The sequence below is a fragment of the Apis mellifera genome, linkage group LG4 (assembly GCF_003254395.2).
Source record: "Apis mellifera strain DH4 linkage group LG4, Amel_HAv3.1, whole genome shotgun sequence".
In the NCBI taxonomy this organism is placed as follows: domain Eukaryota; kingdom Metazoa; phylum Arthropoda; class Insecta; order Hymenoptera; family Apidae; genus Apis; species Apis mellifera.
Window position 1 is genome coordinate 4,941,653 of NC_037641.1, and position 24,826 is coordinate 4,966,478.

Sequence of the window (24,826 nt, forward strand, 5' to 3'; positions counted from 1 at the left end):
TTCTTTTTCTTTTTCAAAACAAATTCTGTCAGATCTCGAAAGAGGAAAGGAAAAAAGTGAAGCGGTCTGTTTCGAGATCGATCTGCGTCCTTGATCTCGTGCCAGGACGCAGGACACGTGTATGCAACTCAGCCTCGAGTCACGAGAACTCGAAAGAGCCGATCGTATCTTCCTAAGGCCGTCATCCTTTCTCATCACAATAATCGGAATAATTTCCACCACGATTTTCCACCAAAACTCTGACATCTTTGTTAATCTCGAGACGTCGGTTAATATTCTCCGATTTGTCCCGCCGGGGAAAATGTTTTTCTGCTTCATTGGAATCGATATTCTGAAAGCAGAGAATATCGATTCGAATCACGTATGCTTCCTCTGGGAATATTTGTTCTATGCTTCTTGAAAATTGGGCAAACGTTCATTAGACACGATTAATAATTAGAAGTTTAATTTATCTTTCAACGAGATGAACGAATATTTAGAGCAGGAGATTCAAATAATGTTCCTGGATTTTTTAAGTTTATCCTTCGTTCAGAATAAACTTAAAAAACGAGCAATGATAAAGTTTATCCACGATTGTTCGAATTGAAAAGGGGGCGCGATAAATCTGTTGGGCGATTTTAAGAAGAATGTTTGGAAAATTGGATGGCAGAAGAATCAAGGAGGAACGAGACAGATTTATGAAAGAGCGAAGGTATCTTCTGGTAGAAGTCACGTTCGTCTCGAGTCACGTCTTAGTTTTGCTTAATCACGAATTTTAATGGACGCGTTTTAACTATTTTAGTTACAGGCGCGTAATAAATAAGAGGAAACACATAACTCGAAAGATAAATCTGCCACGTTGTTTCAACATTTTGCAAGATGTATCATTCAACGCGAACGATAAATCATAAGCAAAATGATTCTCCTTGATCCTTTTTTAACTATCGAAAAATCGTATCTTTTATAACCAAGAATTTTCTTTATAATTTTACACGACATTCTTTTCTACGCAATCTAACTTAACCTTTTAATTGCTCGTTCAAATAATTAACTGCAATTCGATTGAAAAACGTTTCACAATTGCCAAAAACTTTTTGCCTCTCCTTTCAAATTGCAAAATTGTGCAGAAGAAAATATACTGATTCGAAACAAAAAAAAGAAGAAGAAAGAAATATAATTCAGAATTAGAACACTAAACTATTGCAATACTATTAAATTAAATTCCCTCACTTGAAAAACAAACTCCCAAACGATATAATAATTTCTAACATTCTTCTAAAAATCTATAAACACCTCATGGTAAATCTCGTGATCACGTTGCGTCACGCATTGAAATATAGAGGCGGACGGGTTGTGCAACGCGTTGCGAGACGAGTTGCCAGAGACCAGAGGGGCATCGTGGACGGTGAGAAATCGCGTTGTGAAGATGTCGAAAGGGAAGAGACAGAGAGAGAGGATCGAAATGGGAAAGGACGAAAAGGCGTGGAGAAAAAGTGCGATCGGTTTCGATGGCAGAATTACAAAAAACCATGCCAGAGTTGGCCCAAGGGGGGAAAAATTGGAGCCAAGATTGGAGAAACAATAATCCCGAGCCCCACATTCGAGAAGAGAATAGAATTGGAAGGAAGAAGCTTGCGGATTCTTTAATTATTATTTCAGGATGAACGAAATGATGAAAATTTTTAAACTTTACAAGCTACTCGAAATAGAATCTCCATAAAGGAGACCTACAATAGAGCAGAGCGTTTTGAAAAAGTTGCCAAGAGTTCGAGCATGAATAAAAATTGTTCAAACTTCTTCTATTAAAAAAAAAAAAAAAAATAAGATAAAATAAAATCAGGGGAGCAGGATTCTATAAATATACAGACCGATTAACTTTTGCAAAGTTATCCTTCCAATTCTTGAAACTGTAACCAAACTTTTCCATACGCTTTAAATATCGTCTCACTGAAACTTGTACAAATTGAAATAAAATAACAATCCTATCCCACCTCTAAAAATATCCAGAATCGAAGCTGAAGAAAAAGAGAGTGCTAACGATTATTTCAAACGAACGAAAATATTTCCCTTCCCCCTTAAAATTCTCAATTCTTCTTAATTCACTCTTCTCTTCGATCTCCATCGAGTCCACACCCGGGGATTGATTTCAATCACGCATTTCGCGAGCACACAGAGGCGGGAAAGAAGCGGGTTAAGGGTCGCTTGCTTCCGCTCGAGAGGACTGGAAAAAAAAAAAGAAAGAAAATAAAAAAGAAAAAAGAAAGAAAAACCGCTCGAATTGGTCTCTAATTGGAGATCCCGAAGCGTTAAGGAGGACAGGAGGGCGGAAGGAGGACACGAGTCATTAACGGTTCACGAAATAACTCCCCCCTCCCCCCACACGATATCTCAGACTCGGTGCAATAACGATACCAAGTGCACTCGGAAGCTTGTGCTTGCATCTGCAGATAGGAGGAGGTTCTTAATGGTTCAAGAAAGAATCCCTCCCCCTCGACGGGGGAATTAGAGCTTGTCGTATAATCGGCCCCCTCTCTCGTCCAGCCAACATCGATATCTCCACGACCGCGATTTCGTTAATTTCGAGAAGCACATGCATGCATATCGACAAGGTTTTTGTTTTCTTAACACGAATAAAATAATATATCGTCAAGGATTGTTTTGTTTCGGTGAACGAGCTTGCAAGAAATACGTTTCTTAATAAGAATCAACGGAACAAGAATTTTGAAGAGAAACGTGTGAAGTTCTTGAATCCCATCGTTATCAATAATAAGAATAATAAGAAAGAAATAAGGAAAAGAAGAAGGAAGAGGGAAAGAATCGATTGGAAAGAAACGCATGGAATTAATTTTTCGTGGAAAAGGAAGGTGACGAAGCGGACGAACAAGCGTTACAATGTTGTTGCTCTACGAGAGTACGAAAATCGAATTATTACGCATTAAGTGGTCGCGAGATTCGATTAATAATTCGACGAAAATAACCCGTCCAACTTTCACCTCCCACCGGAATTTTCCGAATAATTCGACCCTTCGTTTTCCGACCAAACAATCCCATCTTGGCCCACGCTAATCGATGTTCAAACAACCGCGTTAAGATACGAAAAGATATCGAAATTTCACTACTCTTATTCCAAAACGTAAAACGAATTTTTCGAATCCGAATTGAATATTTTCGACCGAGTGCTTTGTTATATTTCCTCTTCACGCTTCGCAAAATATATTACGCGCAAATAACACGAGAGAACTGTTTATGATCGGGAGATAAGCTCGACGGTTGGCACGAAATTTTTATTTCCGAATTTGAAAAATAAAAATTCTCGCCAAATACTCTCTCTTCACTTTGTAAAAACATACAAAAATATCGCGTACGCGCGAAAGAAAAAGTTAAAAAAATTTCCTTTATGCGAAACACTAAACACGTGATATCAACTCGATGACGCATTTAACACTTATCGAAGTTTTCCGAACTTTTTCTCCCTTCTTCCTTTTACGCGTTAACAAGAATAAAGATTTAACGTATTTTACTCGATCGAGGAACGCGTGATCGAAGATTGATCGGAAAAAGCACCCACGAAATATCGGGAATCGTGTAACTACGCAGCAAATAATTCTCGTCGCACGGAAATACACACGCGTCTTAACACTACGACGACCGAGAGTACAATAACACCTCGCGCCACGATTATCGAGTAATATATTCGGGAGGGGGAAATATTTTCGACGTCGACTCGAAACGAAGGGAAGGACGTGTAACAAGAAATATTTTCATTCTCGAGCGATCATCGACAGAGATAAATATACGAAATTGTAAACATTGCGCGTATCGAGGAGGAGAGGTTCTCGTGTTTACGCTTTTACGTCTCATTGAAATATTATTTAAATCGACGACCAATTGTAATTTCGTTAACAATAATTAATTATCCGTTTCTTTGACCGAAAAAGAATTAAAAAGGATAAAAAAAAAATAAAAATTCGTTCGACGGATTACAATTTTACAGTGGAACGTACGGCTTCCGGATGCGGAGGAGGAAGACGAAGGAAGTCTTAGAAAGGAGTAGAAGAATCTCTCTCTTTCTCTGTGGCGAATACAAATTTCTCTTCTTATCGAGATGTATATATGTGTGTGTATATGTGAGGCAACGTCCCACGAGAATTCAAAGAGAATATCGAAACGCGAATTCGGTGGACGGGCCTCGAAAAAGCTTTATCGTTCCTTTTTCCACGTCGTTTCGGGATAACACGAGATTTCTCGATACGTAAACCATTGGATTTCTCAAAGACACCCATGGAAATCGAACATCTTCTTCCTTTTTGGATCTGATTTCCAGCAACTATTTTTCCTTTGCTTGGGTTTTATTATTTTATATCTATCGTTTTATGCCACTGTGATTCCAATCACAGATTCTTTTCGTTCCTCCCCGTTGATTCGAATGCCTTTGGTTTTTCTTTTGCATTTTGGAAATATTTCTTTTTGTGATTTCTTTCTTGCTACGAATCTTATTCTCCTGAGAAATTAATATTAAAAAGAAAACGCGTGACAATTTGACAATTAATAAGAGATAATTGTTGGTAATTTGAAACTTGATAGTTTCTGCTTTCAACCACAATCTGTTTCCAATTGGCTAATCGGCTGTGCGGTAATTCCACTTTGTCCCCATCAAAATTTCCTACAAATTTATTAAAGTACCTTGGAAAACTTTAATTAGTTACTCGAATAATAATCTAAAATGATAAATAAAATGTTAAGTTTCAATTCGAGAAAACAACTTTTCACTACAGTCTCCAAAATAATTTTCATATTTATTTTTTCCACAATATATTCTTCCTTGTTTGGACAATGATCAAATTATTCTTGAATCAATCAACGATCGACCAATTTCTAATTCAGATTTCAACGAAAACTAATATCTCGACAATGCGTCCCGGCACAGGAATGATCCCACATTCGCTTCATTCCCCGTTTCATAAAGCGTAGCTTTTCAAGTTTGATATAATTTAAGCGGGTTTTCTGGAAATTTAATATCGCCCGATATTGGAGAGGCGGCACAGGAAGAGATAATTATGGCGAAAATGGGGCGGCACGAGCATCTCCTGGAGCAGATTCACGCGCGAAATGAGATTTCGACCTTAAAACTGGCCCACGTGGCTTCTGTATCGCGTGTTCCGCACGGCTCCACCCACCCACATCGCTCGCACGTGGTGCTAAGAACCTCGTAACGTAAATTATCTCCCGTTTAGATCTTCATCTTTAGGGAGAAAGAGAGAGAGAGAGAGAGTTTCTTCCATCTAAGGATAATTCTACAACTTTCTATTTTCTTTAAATCATTCGTTAAATATTTGCCAATAGAAAAGACACGATGTAATTTAATTTTCTCATATTAATCCTTATGTTGCGTCCACTGCAACATTGTTGAAAAAAAGAATTAAAAATATGTTCTTTTTTTCGTGTAACAAAAATTAAAGATTACGAAACAATTTAGGTATCGAATAAAAATAGACTACAAAATTTCATGTTAATAAATAAGCAACGGATTTAAAAAGAGAATAATAAAGATAAAAATCGGAAACTCTGCCAAACTCTTCTCCTTTTCCCTCCATCGCACGTTTTACCGCACCTTTTATTATCCCATTCGGTGGAAATTCTTTATTCGTAGCTCGACCTCCTCGTAAAGTTGTCCAGAAGATGGCACGTGAATTTGTGTGCGGTTTCGTAGTGAAATTTCGATCAAAGTGTGTTGGGTCTGGGCGCGGGAAAATGGAAAATGGGCCACGCTGATGAGGCGATATTCTCTTTTTCTCTCTCGTTCTCGAGAGCAAGAATCGTTCGAGATGGATAACGACGTTCCTTTTTTAATTGGAACGTTAGTTTCGTTGTTGTGCGTAGCAAAGTTTTGATGCTTCGATATTCTGCGTATAAAAAGGATATTCGAAATTTTGATTACTACGTTAATATCACAGAATTATGAATAGGTGAAATAATTAATTATGAATCGTGTATTTAAAATATATGATGTATTGGATGATTGAAAGTTGAAGTGCAGCAATATAATTGGATGTACGTGATTATACGTGTATCTAAACAGAAACTAAAAGGTTATAATTTTGATGAAGGCACACTTTTGATTTAATCTAATTAATTTTACGATTATTAAAAATAAATGCGCAGTGAAGAAATGTAGTTGGCGAAGATAATTCACGAATTTTAATTTCAACGGATAAACGTCTCAGACGAATTATTAAAAATAATGCATATTCCGAAAAATATAAAGTTTTCGTCTAATAAAAATTTCGTACAACGAAGAATAAAAAAAAAAAAGAGAGAATACAACATTTGTCACATCTGTTGAATTTATAAAAGTTTAAATATTTTATTCCTTTGGCCAAAAACCGATTTATAAATGGAAAGGGTTGAAAGTATGTACACGTTGGCCGAATTTTTTTCTTTTTCAATGAAAAAAAAAAAAAGAAAAACACACGCAGAGTTGGATTTCATTGTCGGGTGACGAGTAACACGTTAACCAAACTGACCTGGTATCCCTATTACACTTGCACGTAGCACAGCCTCGTTGAAGTTGATTGATATTGCACACGGTTTATGCAAATTCCCTTAAAACGAGGTTCACATGTTCAAGGTTGAATCGCAAAATGGGATCGCGGGGATCCGATCGAGATAAATCCCGAGGTTGAATTCGTTACGAAATATGACCTGTTGTCGAGTTATATTTGTGCGTCCGTGTTTTCGCCATTGGGAACATAAAAATTATACATTTTTCATTTTTTTTTCTTTTTCGACAACGATCCTTGTCCAATACAATTTTGGATTCAATTGTTTCGATATTTCAACGATACGAGATATATAAATATCGCGTTAAATCGATCAACGACACGTGTAGCGTACGGTTTTTAAAATTGATTTTTGAGATAAGATTCTTCGTTATTATTATTATATTTCGGTCTCATTTTTCTAGAATCTTTCACAGATGGAATTTTGTTTTGTTGCTTCCAAAAAACGATCCACTTTCGCACGAAAATGAATATTTTCTTCTCGAAGAATCCAAGACGAAGGAAAATAATTTCGGCTATCGTTGAAAAATCTTACATTGCAACGGAAAATAATTTCAGTTTATCTTTCTTTCCCTCCCCTGCAATGGCGACTAAGTCGAGTCGAGATTGTCAACAATCCTCGAAAGATATATAGAGCGCAGATCGATTTTCACGGGGATATTTCGTGTCGAAGCCGTTCTCGATCGATGGAAAGAGAGAGAGAAAGAGACGACAAAGGATAGAGCCCCTCCTCTCCTCGACCGAGTTTATTCAACGTCACTTCCACGAGCTCTCCCTCTCCAACGCTCGCGGAGATTCACCGTCTTCCAAAACGTTTAATTTGACGTTTTCAGCTTTTCAAAACGGCTTTTAAACCAAGAATTTCCGCAAAGGAGGTAACGTTAACTCTGCTTAAAACGCAGTAATCTGATGATGAATCCGTGTAGAGAGGGGAGACGATCTACAATCGCGAAAATAAAAAGGAAATTTCTTATTTCTTTATTTTCTTGAAAGACACTCTTCTCGATCCTCAAGATCCACTTGATACTTTGAATATTTAATTAAACTTCTATCACGTGGAAATAATAATTTATATCGACGAAGAGGAAATTTCATCAAAACGATTATTTTCGTTTATCGATAATTTGTTTCGAATCAATTGGATTCAATCGATTGATCGAAAAGGAAAACATTTCAAGGGGTTCAAATTCTACAAGTACAAATTTAATATCATTATCCAGAACGAACGATCCAATTAATAATAAATAATAACAAGCAATTGGCCGAATTATATATTTCCAACGCACCGTTTCCATAAATTGATCAGGAAGCAGTGGTTAATCACGAGCAATATAGAAAGTCAGCCCGGTCGAGGAAAGGTAATAACTACCCCTTTCGTGGTGGTGGGAGGGGGCGATGCGAAGGACAGAATCGAATCGATCCGAGTTATTGTGCTCTGCGGCGTGTATTGTGGGTGGAGAACAATCGCGGACAAACCGTGAAGACGACCGTGATGGAACTAATTGACGCGCGTAATTGAGGATTCGCCGCGGGGGTGGCGAGGAGGAGGAGGAGGAGGAGGATGTGTTGTCAGGGTCGAGGGTTGCTTTCGTTTCGTTCGTGAGGAAAAAGAAGAGGAAGAAAAGAGACACCATTGTTTGGAATCGTTGAACGCGAGGAATCGAAAATTTAAACGGGTGGAAAGAACGAACGATGGCGCGAAGATGCAAAGTAGGCTATTGGATCGAGGTTTGATATCTTATTTAAATGTGGCTACGAAGTTGAATTAGGGTCGTCGGTAATCTTGTTAAGAGGCTAATTGGTTTAAAAATTAGTCCTTCTATTCGATATTGTTAAATTTTCCTTTTCAACTTGACGGAATCGTCGTTTCTTCTTTTGTGAATCGAAGAATTAGCCTAAAAAAATATTCAAAAATCAGAGAAAAGGGACACGATGTATTTACTCGTGTCTCTAATCGTGATCGTAATTTACTCGAGAGAAATGATAACTCTTCTTTAATCCACGTTTCTTTCTTCAAAGGATTAATCCATCATTATCCAGGAAAGGTTGAAGGAAGAATACGTTTTCTTGCGGGTGGTGGTTTTGCTCGAGTTTCCAACGAATGCGTTTTGCCAAGGTTTTCGACGAAGAGAGGGCAGAAAGTAGAAATCTAAAGTGAAAAAAAGCGGACTGGCGGACTCTCCGGAGGAGGAAAACGGAAGGAACGGGAGACTCGGCTGACTTGGGAAGGAAAAGGGGAAAAAGAGAAAGAGAGGAGAAATTACAAAAGAAAACGGGTTCAGAAGGCGGGGAATGAAGTTTTCGAGAAAAAGCTGAGGGCAAAGTGAGTGGAGAGGAGAGTCGAGATCAAGGGAAGAGAAGGAGGGATACAAAGAGAGTGAAAAGGAAGTTGTAAGAATAAAAGGCAGGAAAAACTGGATGAAAAGCAAGGTGTTGAAGGATTATGCTTTCTTTTTTCTTTTTTTAACTAAGCGGAAAACTAATAGGTCATGGCAAAATGGAACTAATTAGCGCCGTATACTTTTAGTCAAAGGAAAGATATATATATATATATATATATATATATATATATATATATACCAGAAAGAAGAGGGGGAGAGGAAAAAAATACACACCTAGATTCATCAGTTTTTCTTCTGAAAATTCCAACTTCATTACCTGGAATATTTCTCTTTTCCTTGGATTATTTATTTCTTTGCCAACTTTGTTTCTTGTTTATCATGAATTTTTAACAGCCGGAACGGAAGGTTTTCCACTTTCGAGTCGGGAATAAAAAGTTGTTAAATAGGTAATTATATCCAGAAAACTTTGATAAAAATTATATCTCCGCGTTCGAGATTCTTCTGAAAAAATAAATCTCTGAAATGGGGAAAAAATATTAATCGATCCTTCGCGTATTCCAGTATTTCAAATTCCAAAGATACGTCGACTTCTTCGACTGATATTTCAAGATTATAACAGATCCACACATTAAATATCTATAGAAATTCCATTCTACTATCTCGACAATTGGAATCGAATCAGAAAGAAGAAGAAGAAAACAAAGAAAAGAAAAATAGACTAGCCTTAACTTTAATACACGCGATCAAGATCGATCTACGTATCTTTATCGAATCAAACGGAACGAATCGTTCGACCAAATTTCATTCTTTCCACGCACACACACACATACACGCGTACATAACGTCGATACCATGTCGTGTAAACGCACACGTTCCTTTCTGTACCACGTGCAACTGTGTCAAGTGCCTTTCACGTTTTTTCCCTTCTGACGTGTCGCGACATAATGCGAGCCTTTCCTCGATTCTTGGCAACCCTCTTCAAAATCCTTTTTCCCCCACCTCCTCCTTTTATTTTTTTCGCGAATATAAATTCGATCGATAGATAGAGTTTTCGTTTTCCTATTTTTTTTTTCTATAAAGAGTAAATTGAATTTACGTGTCGCGGCGAATAAAAGGTTGGCGAGAAAGAGCGAGGATCACTCACCGGTGACTGGAGCTTCGATATCGATCATAGTCTTCTCGGAGCGGAGGAGGGCGGCTCCATCGGTGACTATGCGAAGAGCCGCCGCCTCGTCGATCCTACCTTCGAGGATAAAGTGTTGCTTGAGGACTTCCGGCCGCGGCCGGTCCGTCCGCGGGTCGAACACCTCGGCCACTGTAAGTTTGTGCGACGGCGGAAAGAGCACATCTGTGAACAATGAATAATAACAATAAATAATAATTGTTCCAAGAATTGTTCGTTAAAGATGATTTGCATTTTTGTGTAATTAAGTATGGAAGAGGATTTGTTTTTATGGTTATAGATTAGATTATTGATTATTGCCATCAATTTTCCTCCAAAGATCCTTAAAGAAAAGAAAAGAACACATCCGTAAATTCCGTATCTCGAGATCAGCGACGAAGTCACGTTTCATATCATCGAAGGATCCGTTTCAGAAATTATTCTAACTTTATCGCAACCATGCAATTTCCGGGAAAAAGCTTCAATCATCTTTCTAACACGAAAGTTTGGAACCAGTAAAGAATTTCAAATTAAAAAAAAGTTATTTATTAATCCAAACTTAAAACCTACGAAGAAATATTACTGAAACAAAAAATGATTACAAGATAAAAATCATTTAATAATTTTTTAATTGTTTCCCAAAAACAGTTATCCATAAATATATTCCACAATTACTTTCTAAAGTAATCGTCAATAAAGATTATTTCCCGACTTTTATTAGAGACTATGCACGTAAATTACCAGCCTAAAATCAACTATGATTCGATCTTGTATGTTATACTTTCTGCTCACCGCGTGTTCCTCGCCTGCGATAATTAACTATTGATAAATATTGATCGTGGCGCCATCGTAAGCGGCAATGTAATCAAGAACGATCACCGCTGTTATCTTTTCCAATTAATGCTACGCATACATTTCGTTCGCGGCCTCTCTTTCTTCGGGGATGATTTATAGCCCGGTTGCCCTTATCGTCGCCCGTTATAAATTGCCGTTTTGTCGGTTTCAAAGGGGGAAGACAAACCATCGGTGGCACATTGTAATCCCGCTTTTCCATCGATACCATCGCCGCGTTTTCAACCGCGTACAGATAAATCGACGCCGTCCTTCACCCCTTTTACGGGAATTTTTACGACGAGATATTCGAAAAGTTTTTTTCCATACGAATATTTGAAGTGTACTTTCTTTTTTCTCGACGAAGATAGAGTTATTTAAATTTACGAAAAAATTTGTCCACAGATCCAAAGTTGGACTGTGTTTCTCGAGACATCGAGACTGTTCCATACGTGGAGGAATTTATAATAGATATTCAAACTTTAATAGAGATTCTTCCTTCAACTATTACATATATAAATTTGTACAGCATCGAAATTCCACAGATCTGTGAAATCAAACAAGAGAAGACTTGACTTAAAAAATTCGTATTCCAGTAACCAACAAAGCGATAAGATTTCGAGAAGAACAGCGGTGGTTGGAAAATGATTCATCTCCTCGATAAACAAATTACCTGGCCTACATCTCTCCGGCACATCTATCCTCCCCCTGCCACGCTTTGCCCTCGAAATTCTTTCACCGTCCACGACATTTAGCTTCACGGTATTCTTATTCTCATCCTCGTTCGAGATTCTCGACTCGTTCGCCGTCCCTCCTCTCATCGTCCCGTATCTCTGCTTGAATATCCTGTTCAGGAACGAGTGAAAGCTGTTCCGTCTTTCGCAAGGTTTCATCGAGCCCACGTCTTCGAAAACGTCGTCGTCGCCCTCTTTCGCGCACGACTCGGCCCCCCTCGACGGCTTTTCGCTCGTATCCGTGGTAATAACAATTTTGGAAGAGGGTTTGCCGTCGGACGATGCTTGATCAGCAGGAGGGGTGAAGTAAACGCTGTCGGAGAGGGAGCCAAACTCGCCCCCCATTTCAACCTTCTCCTCCCCTCTCTTATCCTCCCCCCTCATCCTGCTCTCAATCGTGTCGATCGCGCACGAGGACGGGATCCTTTCGGATCTTTGGATCGTGTCGTAAACATCGTCAAGATCCAGGGACAGATTATCGGAATGGACGCTGTTCGAGTCCATGGTGCACTTGGTCGAGTCGGGCAAACTCTCCTGCTCGTCCTCCTCCCTCAAATTCAATTGAAATTTCCTCCCTTTGCCGATCTTTCTCCCCAAAACGTCCACGGAATCTGCCGACGACGTGGACCTCGACGATTCCCTCCTCGAACATTTCGCGAGATCATCCGACGAACCATCTTCCTCCTCTGCTTGTTCCTCCTCTGCTTGCTCCTCCTCTTCCTCTTCTTCTTCTTCCTCTTCTTTCTCTTCCAACTTCTCCTTCGAAAGTTTGGCCGATGTATCGCTCCTTGCAAGATGCTGGGACACGTTGCTCGTCATCTCGTTCACCAGGGACACGGATCTCTCCAATTTCCTGATGTAATCCTCGGAGAGAAAGTCGTCGCTTATGAACAGGCTGGCGTTCAAAACGTCCGACTCGGAGAAAGTCCTCCTCTTCCCGGATCCCTCGTTCAACGGCGTCGAGGAGGACTCGTTGTCGTACTCGCTCAAGCTACGCCACTTCCGTCTCCCCGTTGACTTCATCTCCTCCTTGCTTCTGTCTTCTTCTTCTTCTTCCTTCTCCCTTTCTCCAACCGGTGCAAAAATCTCGTCCAGATATTCCTTCTCCCTTTCATCCCCTCTCCTTTCGAAATGATCAACGCTCCTCTTCCCATCTTTCGAAACATTCTTGGAATCCTCCTCCTCCTCCTCTTCCTTCCATTCTTCCCGCTTGTCGAACTTCAAAGACAACCGAGAACGAAAACACGCGGAGCGATCGTGGACGGACTCTTCATCGTCCCTCTTCCCCTCCTCGTTCGTCCCATCCTCACCGACCTCCACTTCCGCCTCCTTCTCCCGTTTATCGCTCTCTCTGCTCGACCCAAAGGAGGTGCGATCAGGGAGTGCACGGAAGGAAGAATCGTCGCACGCCACCTCCTCCAACTGGCCCTGGCTCGTGTCTATGGTGCGCATGTAGCTGTCGTATATCAACTCCCTCTGCTCGTACGTGGTCGCGTCCCCGAAACTCACGTCCACCGCCTGCCTGAAAATATCCGCCCCCACCAAATCCCGCTTGTCCAACGACGCGCCACCGACAGGGCTCGCCATCCTGCTCCTCAGCATCCACTTGTTGCACTTGACGAAGACGGAGAACACCTCGGACACCTCGCGCAGGCTGTACTCGAGGGACAACGCGGCCGCATCCCCCTCGTGTTGAAACTCGGACGAGCTGTCTATCTCCGAGCAGGGCGAGCCCTTCGCCACGTGCACGGAGGCGTCCGAGACCACGCTTCGAGTCTTCGGGCTGAAGATCGAGTTGGATCGATGATGGTTGTCGAGGATCGTCACAGGATGATCCTCGTCGACAGGGGTCACCTGCTCGGCCCTCTCCACCTCCAGATCCCACTCCATCCTCTGGCGACGTTGATGCTCCGCGGTGAGCATCGTAGCCAACAGTTTGTTGTCCACCACGAAGTGCTTGTTGGACGAGCTCCCTCTTCCAGGACTCTGGAAACGCTTCGCACCGAAACGCTTCTCTATCGCTCTCCTCAACCTCTTCAACCCCAACTCTTGGCCGTCCTCGGTGAACGAGGAGGAGAAAGGAGGGTTGTTCTCCGCTCTACCGTCCGGGGACGCCTTGGCGGGGGTGGGGAAGGGAGCTCTTGGCAACTTGTTGTGCGGCCTCGGCGTCTCCAGAGCAAGGATCTTGATCCTTTCTATCAGCTCTTCTATGCTCGGGCTCAGGTCCACGTCGCTCGACGGGGTTAGATTCGGGTTCTCTCGATCCAAGCTCGTTCCAACCTCGCTGGGCTCGCGCCGACCCTCGGACATGATGCTCTTCCCCCGATTTCCTGCTTTTATTTCACGCCACTCGGATTTTTTATTCGATGGAAACCCGGGCACGGGTTGAACGAGGAAAGTATACGGCTTCTTCTCGTTCGAGAATGGAAACACACAGTTTTGAGATTGTACACAGAGCGAATCCAAGTACACGATTTGGAAGAAGCGCGACGAATAACAGAGAAATTAATTCCGCGATGAAAGTTTTGCTTCGATAATCCGTTGGGTAAATAACGGTTGATGATCCGTTAGAACGCATCGATGTTTAACCGTACTTGGGTTCGACAGTGGGCTTCGTGTGAATCGGTGTTTCCACCGGCCAATCGGAACTCGTTGTTCTTGTTGTCGGTCTTACGCGATTGGACGTCGATGCTTTCGTTTTCATTGGTCGGAAAGGTTTATTTCTATTAAACGATGTGTGTATAATCGTATGCGTTGTCTATGCTTCTTCTTAGATAAACTTGATTGCTGGTTTCTTGGAAAATTTGTCAGAAATCACGAATTTTCATAGATGTATATAACAATTTCTTTTTTTAATAAAGAATGGAGTAAATGTAATATTTTATTTTTATCAGAGTATAATTATTTTTACGAATAAATGTAATCATTATCCATTCGAAATTACAATATCATTCCCCAGAATGAAAGAAATCAGGAGTTCGTGTAGAAATGTCGTAAATAGTTTATTAAAAGAAAAAAAAAAATGATCAAAATCCATTGTCAAACAAATCATCATTTTTCATCAATATCTCTCACACAATTGGCAAAGAAAGGTTTCTGAGAAAAATCTACTTAACATATACATCTCGTTTGTGCATCGTTAACTTCATCGAATCGAAGAACAATTTTGTAAATTCCACAGTTAAAAATATCCTACCCAATATTTTATTCAGTTTAATTGTATCTTGCAACATTCCATCCTTCGTCTTTCCTCTCAGAAGAATATTAGAAAAGCTTGTACAATCTTTCAAGAAACAATCTTAATTCATTCTATCCTAAAAGAATGACGAAATTTCACACTTGTAAATACGATATTTTTACCATGAAGAATGTTAAATTTACTTGATTAAATAACGCATGCTTATAAATATATTCCTCTTTCTAATTAAATCTGTCCTATCTTTCTCTATATTTCAATCTTATTTTATCGAGATAAATCTGAAGTTCGTACATCTTTTCAAGTAAAAATTAAAAAGATTTTTCCAAAGATTCGAAAAACTTCCAATCTATAAAAAAAGAAAAAGAAAAAGGTAAAACTTCAGATCACTCGAATTCTAGATACAAGACATTTTAACTTAAACACCAAGAATCTGATAAATCAAATCAGATGCGTATGAATACTGTCCATCCCCTCCTCTTTCATTAAAATATCCCATCTACCATCATTTTTTTTCACAAGTATATCGAAATAATTTGAAATTCCACGCCTCGTAAGTAAAATTAAAATCTTCCAAAGATCGAAGAAACAGGAATGGAAAAGGAAAAAGAAAACGATAAAACTTCACATCTGTTCAAACGAAGCTCGAAAATGATGCAGATGAGGACATTTTAACTTTAAGAAAGAGACGGAATATAATTTTTGTGACTAGTGCTTGCCGAGCAACGATACATTATTTTACACCTCTCCACCGATTACTTTTTCCCGTGCTACCAAAGAGAAAAAGGATTTCTTGCTTATCACGATTTTACAGTGTTTACATCTCGTTAAATCTCGTCTCTCGAGCAGGATGACGGGAAAAGAGAAAAAAGAAAGAGAGAGAGAAAAAAAAAAAGAAGAAAAAAATGGAATTAGAATACAATTTTGCTCGCGTCTCGTGTCTGTGAGTTAAATTCTTGAGCAGTTTGTTTCCTCTTCGATGCTCCTCCTCCTCTTCCCAGATCGTAATGCAAAATTTACGCAACGTCTTTCGAAATCCTCTTCCAGTTCCCCCTTCTAGTTCGACACCAAGTTGCCATTGATATCGAGATCGTTTTTCGTGGATTCTGCGAAGCGAAGATATGTTTTATATATTTTTTCTTTCTTGTCTTTTAATCGAACAAAGACTCAGGAAGGAAATATTCGTAAGGTGATGAATATTTTCAATTTTTCAACGATGATTCCACGATTTATTTAGATAATCGAATGAAAAAATCGATCAAAACCGTGCGAAACATTCATCGAAATTGAAATAACAACGAGACAAGGAGATTTACATTTATGATTATTTCGAAAATATCTTAATTACCTGATACCTGACCACAAAATTTACATTCTCTTCCCAATCACATATGAATATATTATCATACACCAAACTGGACAGATAACGATTTGATTAATATAAAACTCCAAAACAAAATCGCATTTATCCAAAAAGAATTTAACCTCAAAATCCACGTCTTCTTTCATAACCCGGACCCTAACCTCCTCGTACGACAAATTAAATACATTGATTACCATTAAAATCAAACTACATCACACATCCTACAACATAACCAACAATTAAAACATTAAAAACATATCAAAGCCATTCTATTTCACGAGTAACGATACACTGAGACGCAATATATAAAACCTAACCTAAAAATTCACGCATCCACGTATATAATTGAACAGACACTAAAAAACCTAGAATAAATAAAATGAAATAACCCATCGAAGTGACTTGGTCGGGAAACTGTTCCCGTTTCCTCAATTCCAGCTTCCTCATCAATCTGCCCATCACTGTGATCTTGCACCTGAACCTCGCCCCCCTCTCCTCCTGGCAGTCGTTCTTATCGAAGAACGCCTTGATGGTGGAGAACCGTCCGATGCTCGACTCCTGCGACACTCCACTCCTGTTCTTCGTCTCCGCGTTGCTGTTCAACGTTGAAAAACTGTTTCTCGAGACTTTGTGCAAGCTCTGGCGTACAGCCGTGTACAGGTTATCGCTTCGATCGACCACCATAGGGTCCAAGGTTTTCCACAAGGTTTTTCGACACTTGTCCCTCGCCTCCTCCTCCACCTCGGCACTTTTCCTCGCCGATTTTTGCTCGCACGACGTCGACGACATGATTTCGTATATGGTTTCGATAATGGTGTGGTGTGGTGTGGTCGCGTTTGGTTTGATGCACTGCCACGTAGTACACGAGTCGAGAAGTGAGAAGAAGCGATCGATCGATCGATCGATTCCCGTGGCGTTGCTTCCCGTTTGGTTTATCGTAGCTTGTTGTTAATTGGTGTAGATGGACGTAGTCGAATTGTAATTGGATGATACGGCGATAATTGATTGGCTCTCTCTCTCTCTCTCGTCTCATTTATTTGTAATTGATATATCTGTTTATTTTATCTCGTCATATCTGTTGTATTTATATTGTTAAATCGATGATATAATCTTTAATGAGAAGTAATTTAATCTTGGACGTCGTGAAGGATTAAGAATATTTATAAAATGTGTTTATTCTTTTTATTTTTATTCGAATCTTTTTTTTCGTTGAATCAAGTTTTAAAAAAAAAGGATTACTTCATATTAGAATATTTTGAAAAAGAAATTTACGCGAGGAATATCTTTTCCATCCGAAGAAAATTCGGTCGAACATGGAAATCATCCTTTAAAATTGACCAACTTTTTTATTTTTCTCCCCGCGAGAAGGAAATCTCGATAAAGGAAGAAGAAACTTCTCAGGATTGGAATGGTGTATATATATATATATATATATATAACGTGGTCTCGAGAGAGATTTGGCTATCCGTTTCTGCCAAAAAATTTGATAAGATGCGAGGGAAGATACATAAAATCCATCCAAATGTTCCTGCATTTAACCTTAACTATCATAGAATATCTGCGAGACTTAATTTTATCCCTTTTTAGCATGATTTACAATCTTCTCCTTCTTCTTTTCACATTTATTCTTATTAGTTTTTATTTACAATTTATATATTTTACATTTACAAATACTTTACGCAGTTTTACATCCGCAATGAAAATAAAATTTAATTTTGTCTTCGTCTTCTTTTCATCGAGAATATTATCAGAAAATTATTAACAATTATTATATTAATACACAATCTTATAATTTAAAAAAAAACATATAAGTAGAATAATTACAAAGAATTCTTTTCAATATTTCACCTATAATTGTTTAATCAAGATCTCTTCTCTTATTAATAATACAAAGCAAGAATATCTTTGAAAGGTATCTTTAAAATATCTTTTATATGATAAGTTTCAACTCCATAAGGATTAATCGATTCTGCATTTCGAAATATCGCGGAGACAATATTTAATTCTTCTCTTATTGTTTTCGATCGCGTCTCACGAAATAGAAGGAATCGAAACTTTTTGAAAAGAATCGTTTCATCTCTCGTGAAAAGGAATTTCCGGCGCAAAAGGAACAACCGGTTTCTCGCACGATTCCAACATATTTCCGCAGAAGTTATTTCATAGACGTAATTTCTCCGCCGGATTCGACCGGGGAGGAATTTTCAACAGTTGTGCAGAGAGAGTTTGGGGCGTGTTTCGAGCGATATTGAATTTAAATTTCTCGCGGATGCTTCGATCGATTCGTTTCTTTTTCGACAAAACTCGAACAAAGGGGGTGTTGTCGAAGAAAATGATAAGAAAGTTTACAGAAATGAACTTGGAAAGCGTTGTCAATCGTTGATGCTTTTTTTTTTTTAAATGAGCTTGAATAATGAATCTTCAATTTTTAGATTCGACAAACTTTGATCAAACTTTGAAATAAGATTTCGAAAGTTTCGACAATATTGTTTTATTTTGATATTCTCTGTAAAAATTTCGAGGAAAAGAGTCGATCGAAAAGAAACGTTAGATTTACATGCGCGTTAAATTGTATTTCGTAGATTTTTTTTTTCTCAATAGATAAATGATGTTTTCAAGCTTATTTCGTGTAATAATTACGACAGCGTATAAAAATAGATTACAATAATTCACAACGATCGTTTATAACACGATATTATACGAAATAAAAATAAATATTATCGTTACTAGAAATTTCTCTCGGAATTTTTATCACACAACAAATATAGAATTGAAAAAATTAGTAAAATTGGGTCGATGTTCAATTTTTAATTCGCGTATTTCTTTTCGTTACGTTGTTTCTACGGGAAAATTATATAATTCTCGAGATTCTATGGTTATATATAATTTTCTCGTGAAAGAACAAAATTTTCGCGATTTCTTTAATTGTTTTTTTATCAGTTTGACGGACCGCAGCCTCTTGAAACATACCTGTGCTTCAAAATCTTCGATCCTCTGATTTATTCTAAAGAAAAAATTTGTAAAGAATATTTATATATATATATACATTATCTCTTATCGTATGATTACACAATTTTCATTGATACACTCTAATATCCTGTTATTTTCCATAAATTTTAAAATAAACGAAACGAAATAAAAGAGAAATTTGATTGTTTCTTTTTAATTCGTTAACAATTATTAAATTCTTTTCCTTGCGATAAAATTATTATTTTCAATAATCCAATAGCGAATTCCTCGATATCTCACCATTTAGCCTGATACGTCATTTTCCCACAATGTAAACTTTCGTTCGAACGAAACGAATTCCAACGTGTCGCAGCAACATTGCTCGAGGCTTTCGTTCCGTCCGATCGATACATAGTTTACGAATGTATACAATAAAAGTCACAGAAAAACTTGTTTTCGAACAGAAATATAACAGGCAAAATAGAATTCCTGTTAAAATGATTATACCTGGAACCGAGAAAACGTAACATTCGTCGCGACTGATGATCGTTTCGATCCAACCGTTCCAATTATTATTCTCCATAAAATATCGAATTCCCATGCAAATCTAATGGGATAAAATATACACCTGCCTCTCCTTTCGTATCCTTTCAACGTTAAAAAAGGAACAGATGCGTATAAATGAATATTTGTAATTTTACGAGATTTTCTTTGCAACTACAACTCGTATGCAAAATTCAAATATGCAAAAAAGAACTCTTCGAGAAAGAACCAAGCATATATATATATATATATATATATATATATATATATATTATACTCCTTTATTCGTGAAAATTTAAAATTATCGAACGATTCTTGATAAACTGTTTTCGCGAAAGAAAGACAACGAATTTGCAAAGTAAATATGGAAAAAATTTGGTTACAAAATTGCAGCAAATCTCGGTTTCCCACTCGGTTCATGGACGTCGAGATCCAAACAAGCGTGCATAACTATAAACAGAGCGAGCTAAACCCCGAAAACCGAGATGCCCCGAGGCAAAACTCGCGTAATCCAGCAGACAGAATCCAGGGAAACGCGATACCGTGTCGGCCATCTGGCCTGCTCCATCAATCCTTTCCATCTTGCGACCATACGCGAACCAACCAGTGATATCACTGTTATTAATCGAACCTGACAAAAGTCGCTCAATTATCCACGAATCGATATACGATCTCCTCGAAAAATCCAGAAAAATCAACGGAACCCACGTTTGAAAATGGAAGAATACGATTCTAAAACCGATCTGATCTTCGAAATTATGAAACGACGATCGATTGATCAAACGTTTACACTTTTCTCGTGGATGAAGAAAGAGACAGAGTTTGGGGGAAATTGTGGGCGAGAGAGAGAGGGGCGGGGAGAAGGGACGAAACGGAAACGGGATCTTCGTGACGAGGTTTCTCGCGTGGCTGCCAAAAGGAGCGTATAAATAGGCCCGGCTGACAAAAACAAGTCGCCGCGTCATGTTGCGCGGACATAAAAGTTTTTAATCGGCCCAGCTTTACGACCTTTCTCGACGTTCGTCTCCCCCCCGCTGCCAATTTTCCATCGATATCGAGAATATCCACCAATTATGGAATTTCGAATCCATTTAACCGAGGATCGGATTGAATTTTTGTATCCTGCTCGACGATAATGAGAATATGGCTAACGAGAAATTAAATTTTGAGAAAGGAAGAAGAATTCGTCGGATAGTTACGATGTTAGAGTGTACAATGATACGACGTAATAATAAAGTTCCTTACCTACGATAATATTCAAAGATTCGTGCGACATGTCTATAACGCGATAATTAACGATAATTTCTCCCTCGACCATAATTCTTCACGATTTTTAAACGCTCCCCACTTAATAAAACTTCGATCTTCGAACGCGAGCAGACGGTTGGGCAGCGTTGAACGGTGATCTCGTTTCATTTCGCTCCCTTTCCTCTACGATATCCTTTATCTGAAACAAATCTAAACCCTTGGAAAAAAAGAAAAGAGCTTTAAAAGAAAAAAGAGATTTTAATATTACCTTGTTAATTATCCGCGAGGCTATTTGCTTAAACAACGGATCACTTATCACGGCCTTGATCACGGAGAAGATATTCGTGTTCTCGTCCGGCGGCATCGTTCCACAGAGCGTATCTATTATCACGGCGACACGTGTTCACCTTATGGTGGAATCCGGCGCGCTCTGAGCGGAAGTCGGTGCCACGATGCCTTCCTCGCCTCGTTTCGAAGATGGCGTTCGAAAACGCGCGATATTTCAATCGTCAACTCGTCCCCTCCCACTTTCACCGGCAATCGAACGAGGGATTCGGATCGAGCCAATCGGTATCCACTTCCTTTCGAAACTGGATTCGCGCGATTGGTGGATTTTGTTCAAATTTCGTTCAAATTATCAAAAGCGAGAAATATACACGATTCGGTATGTTTATAATTTTTTTTATAATTTATTTATCATTAGTAGGACAAACTAAGTTATTTACCGGTTCTTGAACATTTGAAAAAATCGTTTGTCGAAGTTTATATATATGAATATATGGATTTCTTTCGACGAACGAATTACTTTTTTTTTTTCCAAGCAAAATTATTCGACGTTCGAGGTATAATTATAAAAATTATTTATTAAAATATGGGATAATATATCGATGTAGAACGTTCACAAATATATTTATGTAACGTATAATCTCGAATAATTTGATAATCCTCCCTATGTAACGGGATATATTTACGTTTATAATTCGAATTAAAATTAAATCTCTCGCAAATAATGCGCATTTAAATCGCGTATCAATTATCTCTCGCAATAAGATCTCGATGATGCGAAAACCGGGTTGGAAAAAATTTCACGCAACGAAAGAGTAGGCGCATTATTAAATTCCAAGCGATAACAACAACGGTTATTACAACGTTTATTTTAAAGTGTGTAAAGAGCGGATTAATATATATATATATATTCACGATTAAACGATTTGTTTGTCATGTCACGAAATAAATTATTTATCCAATTCTTGTTTGTCGTTTGATTCTTGATCAAAATAATTGCTTTCTCAATATGCGCCGTCATTATTGTCATTATTGTGCTAAATTTTCCCCCCAACGCTGTTACGACGATTATTACACCACCGTCCATTATTCGACGTTTCGTCGAAATATAACATCACCTTCTCGAATCGATCGATCGATCGATCGAAGCATATCTTTGCGAACAGGATCGAATAATACATATGTTTTTCCCTTTTTTCCCCCCCTCGAATCGAGATTTCTATCCGTTCCGTTAAATAAAGAATTTCACGGATGTAAGATGAAAAGAAGGTTAATCATCGATCGTGTATCGCGGCGCAAGCTTTGTCACCCGTTTGTGCCGCGTTCACAACAAGCGAAACGGAAACGAGAAATCTACCAATTACGGCGGACAACCTTTCGCAGATTGAAATCAACGAATCGCGATGCTCGTCGCCTCCCCCTCCGCCCTCGCCTATATCTCGTCGATACTTGATTAGAACTCGGTGGTCCAGTATCGTTGAATCGACGTTACTCTTTCCTCGTAACGGTTCCAAGGCCTTTTACAACGAGGCCTTTTTTGCTCGGCCAAACGTTTGTGTAAATAATATTTACACGTGTAATTCTTGGAAATTTTCGCCTTTGTCCTCGATCAATCTATTCCCAAAACAAATTTCATTTCATTTAGAGGGAAAAAAATTCACGAATTTATTCTCAGTCGGTTAATTCGAATAATTCCAATAAGGTGAAACAATTTTTCCTTCTAAAAGATAAAGGGTTGGCGTGGAGAAGATTAAGAAGGAAGAAAAGATACAAAAATTTTCTTTCAGTGAAAGGATACTCGAACTTCTTCATCAAAGATAAATGAAGAAAGCAAGATCCTCCTCCGTGAAAAGAGAAACAAGGCTGGTTGGAGCAAAAAAATCGTTCTTCCCGACGATGCAAGAAGAGAGAGTTGTGCACGCGAGGAGCAAACACAACGTGATCGGGAACAGTGTACACGCTTGATTCGCGCGGCCTCATCGGTGAAGAGGGAAGGAGAAAGGAAAGAAAAAAGAGAAAAAGGAAAAAAAAAATTGTCACTCGAGTCGATTGCGTTTATCATTCGCGAGTCTCGCGATAATGAGAAGGCCACACGCGTATTCACACGTGTACATTGAAAGATACACTTAATACACGGTGTCCTTTTTAATAAAAATAAAACGAGATATTAAGCTTGACGAGAGGAAAAGATATACTTTTGTCTATTTAATTTAGAATCGATTAATATATGATAAAACTTGATATCAAATAATATTTCTACTTTTAATCTTATCCTCTAATTCATGTAGCTTTTATATTCCAAAAACGTAAAAAAAGTATTAAGCTATTCATCTCGAAGAATATATCGATAATTTAGAAGATACTTAAATTAATAAAAGATTGGGATATACTTTTGTATTTAAAGTTCCTAAATTAACAAAGAATCGACCTTAGCACGGAATAATTATTGGCGCGATTCATCTCGTTTCGAAAGAACCGAGAATAATTTTCAACGAAAAAATTTCTTTCCTCGAAAAGATACTTTAGATGAAAGAAGACACCCTGTAGCGGCAACGCGTGCGACCAAGTATATCGAGGACACGAAGAAACGAATTTCAATCGCGATACTACTACCACCGCTACACCCCGTTGACATTTTCTCGAAGAGTTGTCGGGGCGTGCGTGCTCGATCGCGTCGCACGATAAATAACAAAGAGCGCCAAAACCAGTCCCGCGACCTACTTGCCGATCTTAAGCAGGATGAAATTGCAGCCAATATTAATAATTAAGCAACCTGTCGGCTGGACGACCGAACCGTTCCAATGTTTCTCCTCGAATAACGTCTCCTTGTCGATTGATACTTTCACCGTGTATATATATATATATATATATATATATATATATATATATATATATATATACACAATTTATATCGATATTGCGTATCGTAACCTCTTGAGACAACTTTCCAATGATTATATATATATTTTTACTCGCAATTATCGAGAAGAATATTAAAGATTCCTCGATTCCTTTTTTTATCCACCTTCTGAAAAAATTTTCTACCTTCCTCGTTTCGTATATAAAATATACAATTCTGGGATAACTATAAGTTACACTCAAAGGGATAAAGTTTCGAAAGGAAATTACACTCCCTCTGTAAAACGATCCAAATTTATTAATGTTCCATTTTCAGAAATTTGTTTATAAATACGAGGGAATAAAAATGAATGGAAGGAAGGCGAAACCGTGCATTCTGTCCTCACCCTTCCAACCTCCCTTCTCGAGGGGAGGTGAAACTGGGAAGAAGGGGTGGAGGAGCGATTTATACATTTATCGAGCGGGCAGTGATACCCGGGTCGAGAAGGAATACGTAAATAAAGGAGGACGAGGAGGATATGTAGGTCAGGGGGATGAAAAGTAACGAGTCAGACTGGATGGACATGAATGAATGAACTCGGAGAGGCGGCATCGCAGTCGCGAGGGAGAAACGTAAGAAAAACGGTGGACAAAAGGGACAAGACAACGGGTGGAGGAACCGTGGACGAGGGATGGAAAGGAGGGTGGAGGGGTGCGCGTGGAAAATAGGTCAGAGAGGAGGGAAAATAGAAAAAAGAAAAGAGAAAAGAGAAGAAAAAAAAGCAGCAGAGCGCGTTAA

The 24,826-nt window shown here is 38.7% G+C and overlaps 3 protein-coding genes across 10 annotated transcripts in view; all 3 read right to left on the bottom strand.

Moving 5' to 3' along the window:
• Positions 1 to 24,826, bottom strand: part of LOC411046 (serine/threonine-protein phosphatase 2B catalytic subunit 2) — a 160,121-nt gene that overhangs the window by 85,651 nt on the left and 49,644 nt on the right. For all 7 annotated transcript variants that reach the window (XM_026440048.1, XM_026440054.1, XM_026440049.1 and 4 more), the window contains exon 2: positions 10,026 to 10,229. In XM_026440048.1, the coding sequence (XP_026295833.1) occupies positions 10,026 to 10,229 (204 nt within the window). The remainder of the gene's footprint in view (positions 1 to 10,025; positions 10,230 to 24,826) is intronic.
• On the bottom strand, positions 10,256 to 23,984 carry LOC107964284 (midasin). Of its 2 annotated transcripts, none has more exons than XM_026440047.1 (3): positions 21,173 to 23,984; positions 20,902 to 21,121; positions 10,256 to 15,910 (listed from the first exon to the last, which is right to left on the bottom strand). In XM_026440047.1, exon 3 carries the CDS (start codon positions 13,916 to 13,918, stop codon positions 11,375 to 11,377), a length of 2,544 nt encoding a protein of 847 aa, XP_026295832.1. In that variant the 5' UTR covers positions 13,919 to 15,910; positions 20,902 to 21,121; positions 21,173 to 23,984; the 3' UTR covers positions 10,256 to 11,374. The 2 variants fall into 2 exon arrangements, with proteins under 2 accessions (XP_026295832.1, XP_026295831.1); XM_026440046.1 differs by having other exon boundaries at positions 20,902 to 21,103; positions 21,173 to 23,980.
• On the bottom strand, positions 15,917 to 17,941 carry LOC113218538. The gene has a single exon (XM_026440059.1). It carries the CDS (start codon positions 16,954 to 16,956, stop codon positions 16,480 to 16,482), a length of 477 nt encoding a protein of 158 aa, XP_026295844.1. The 5' UTR covers positions 16,957 to 17,941; the 3' UTR covers positions 15,917 to 16,479.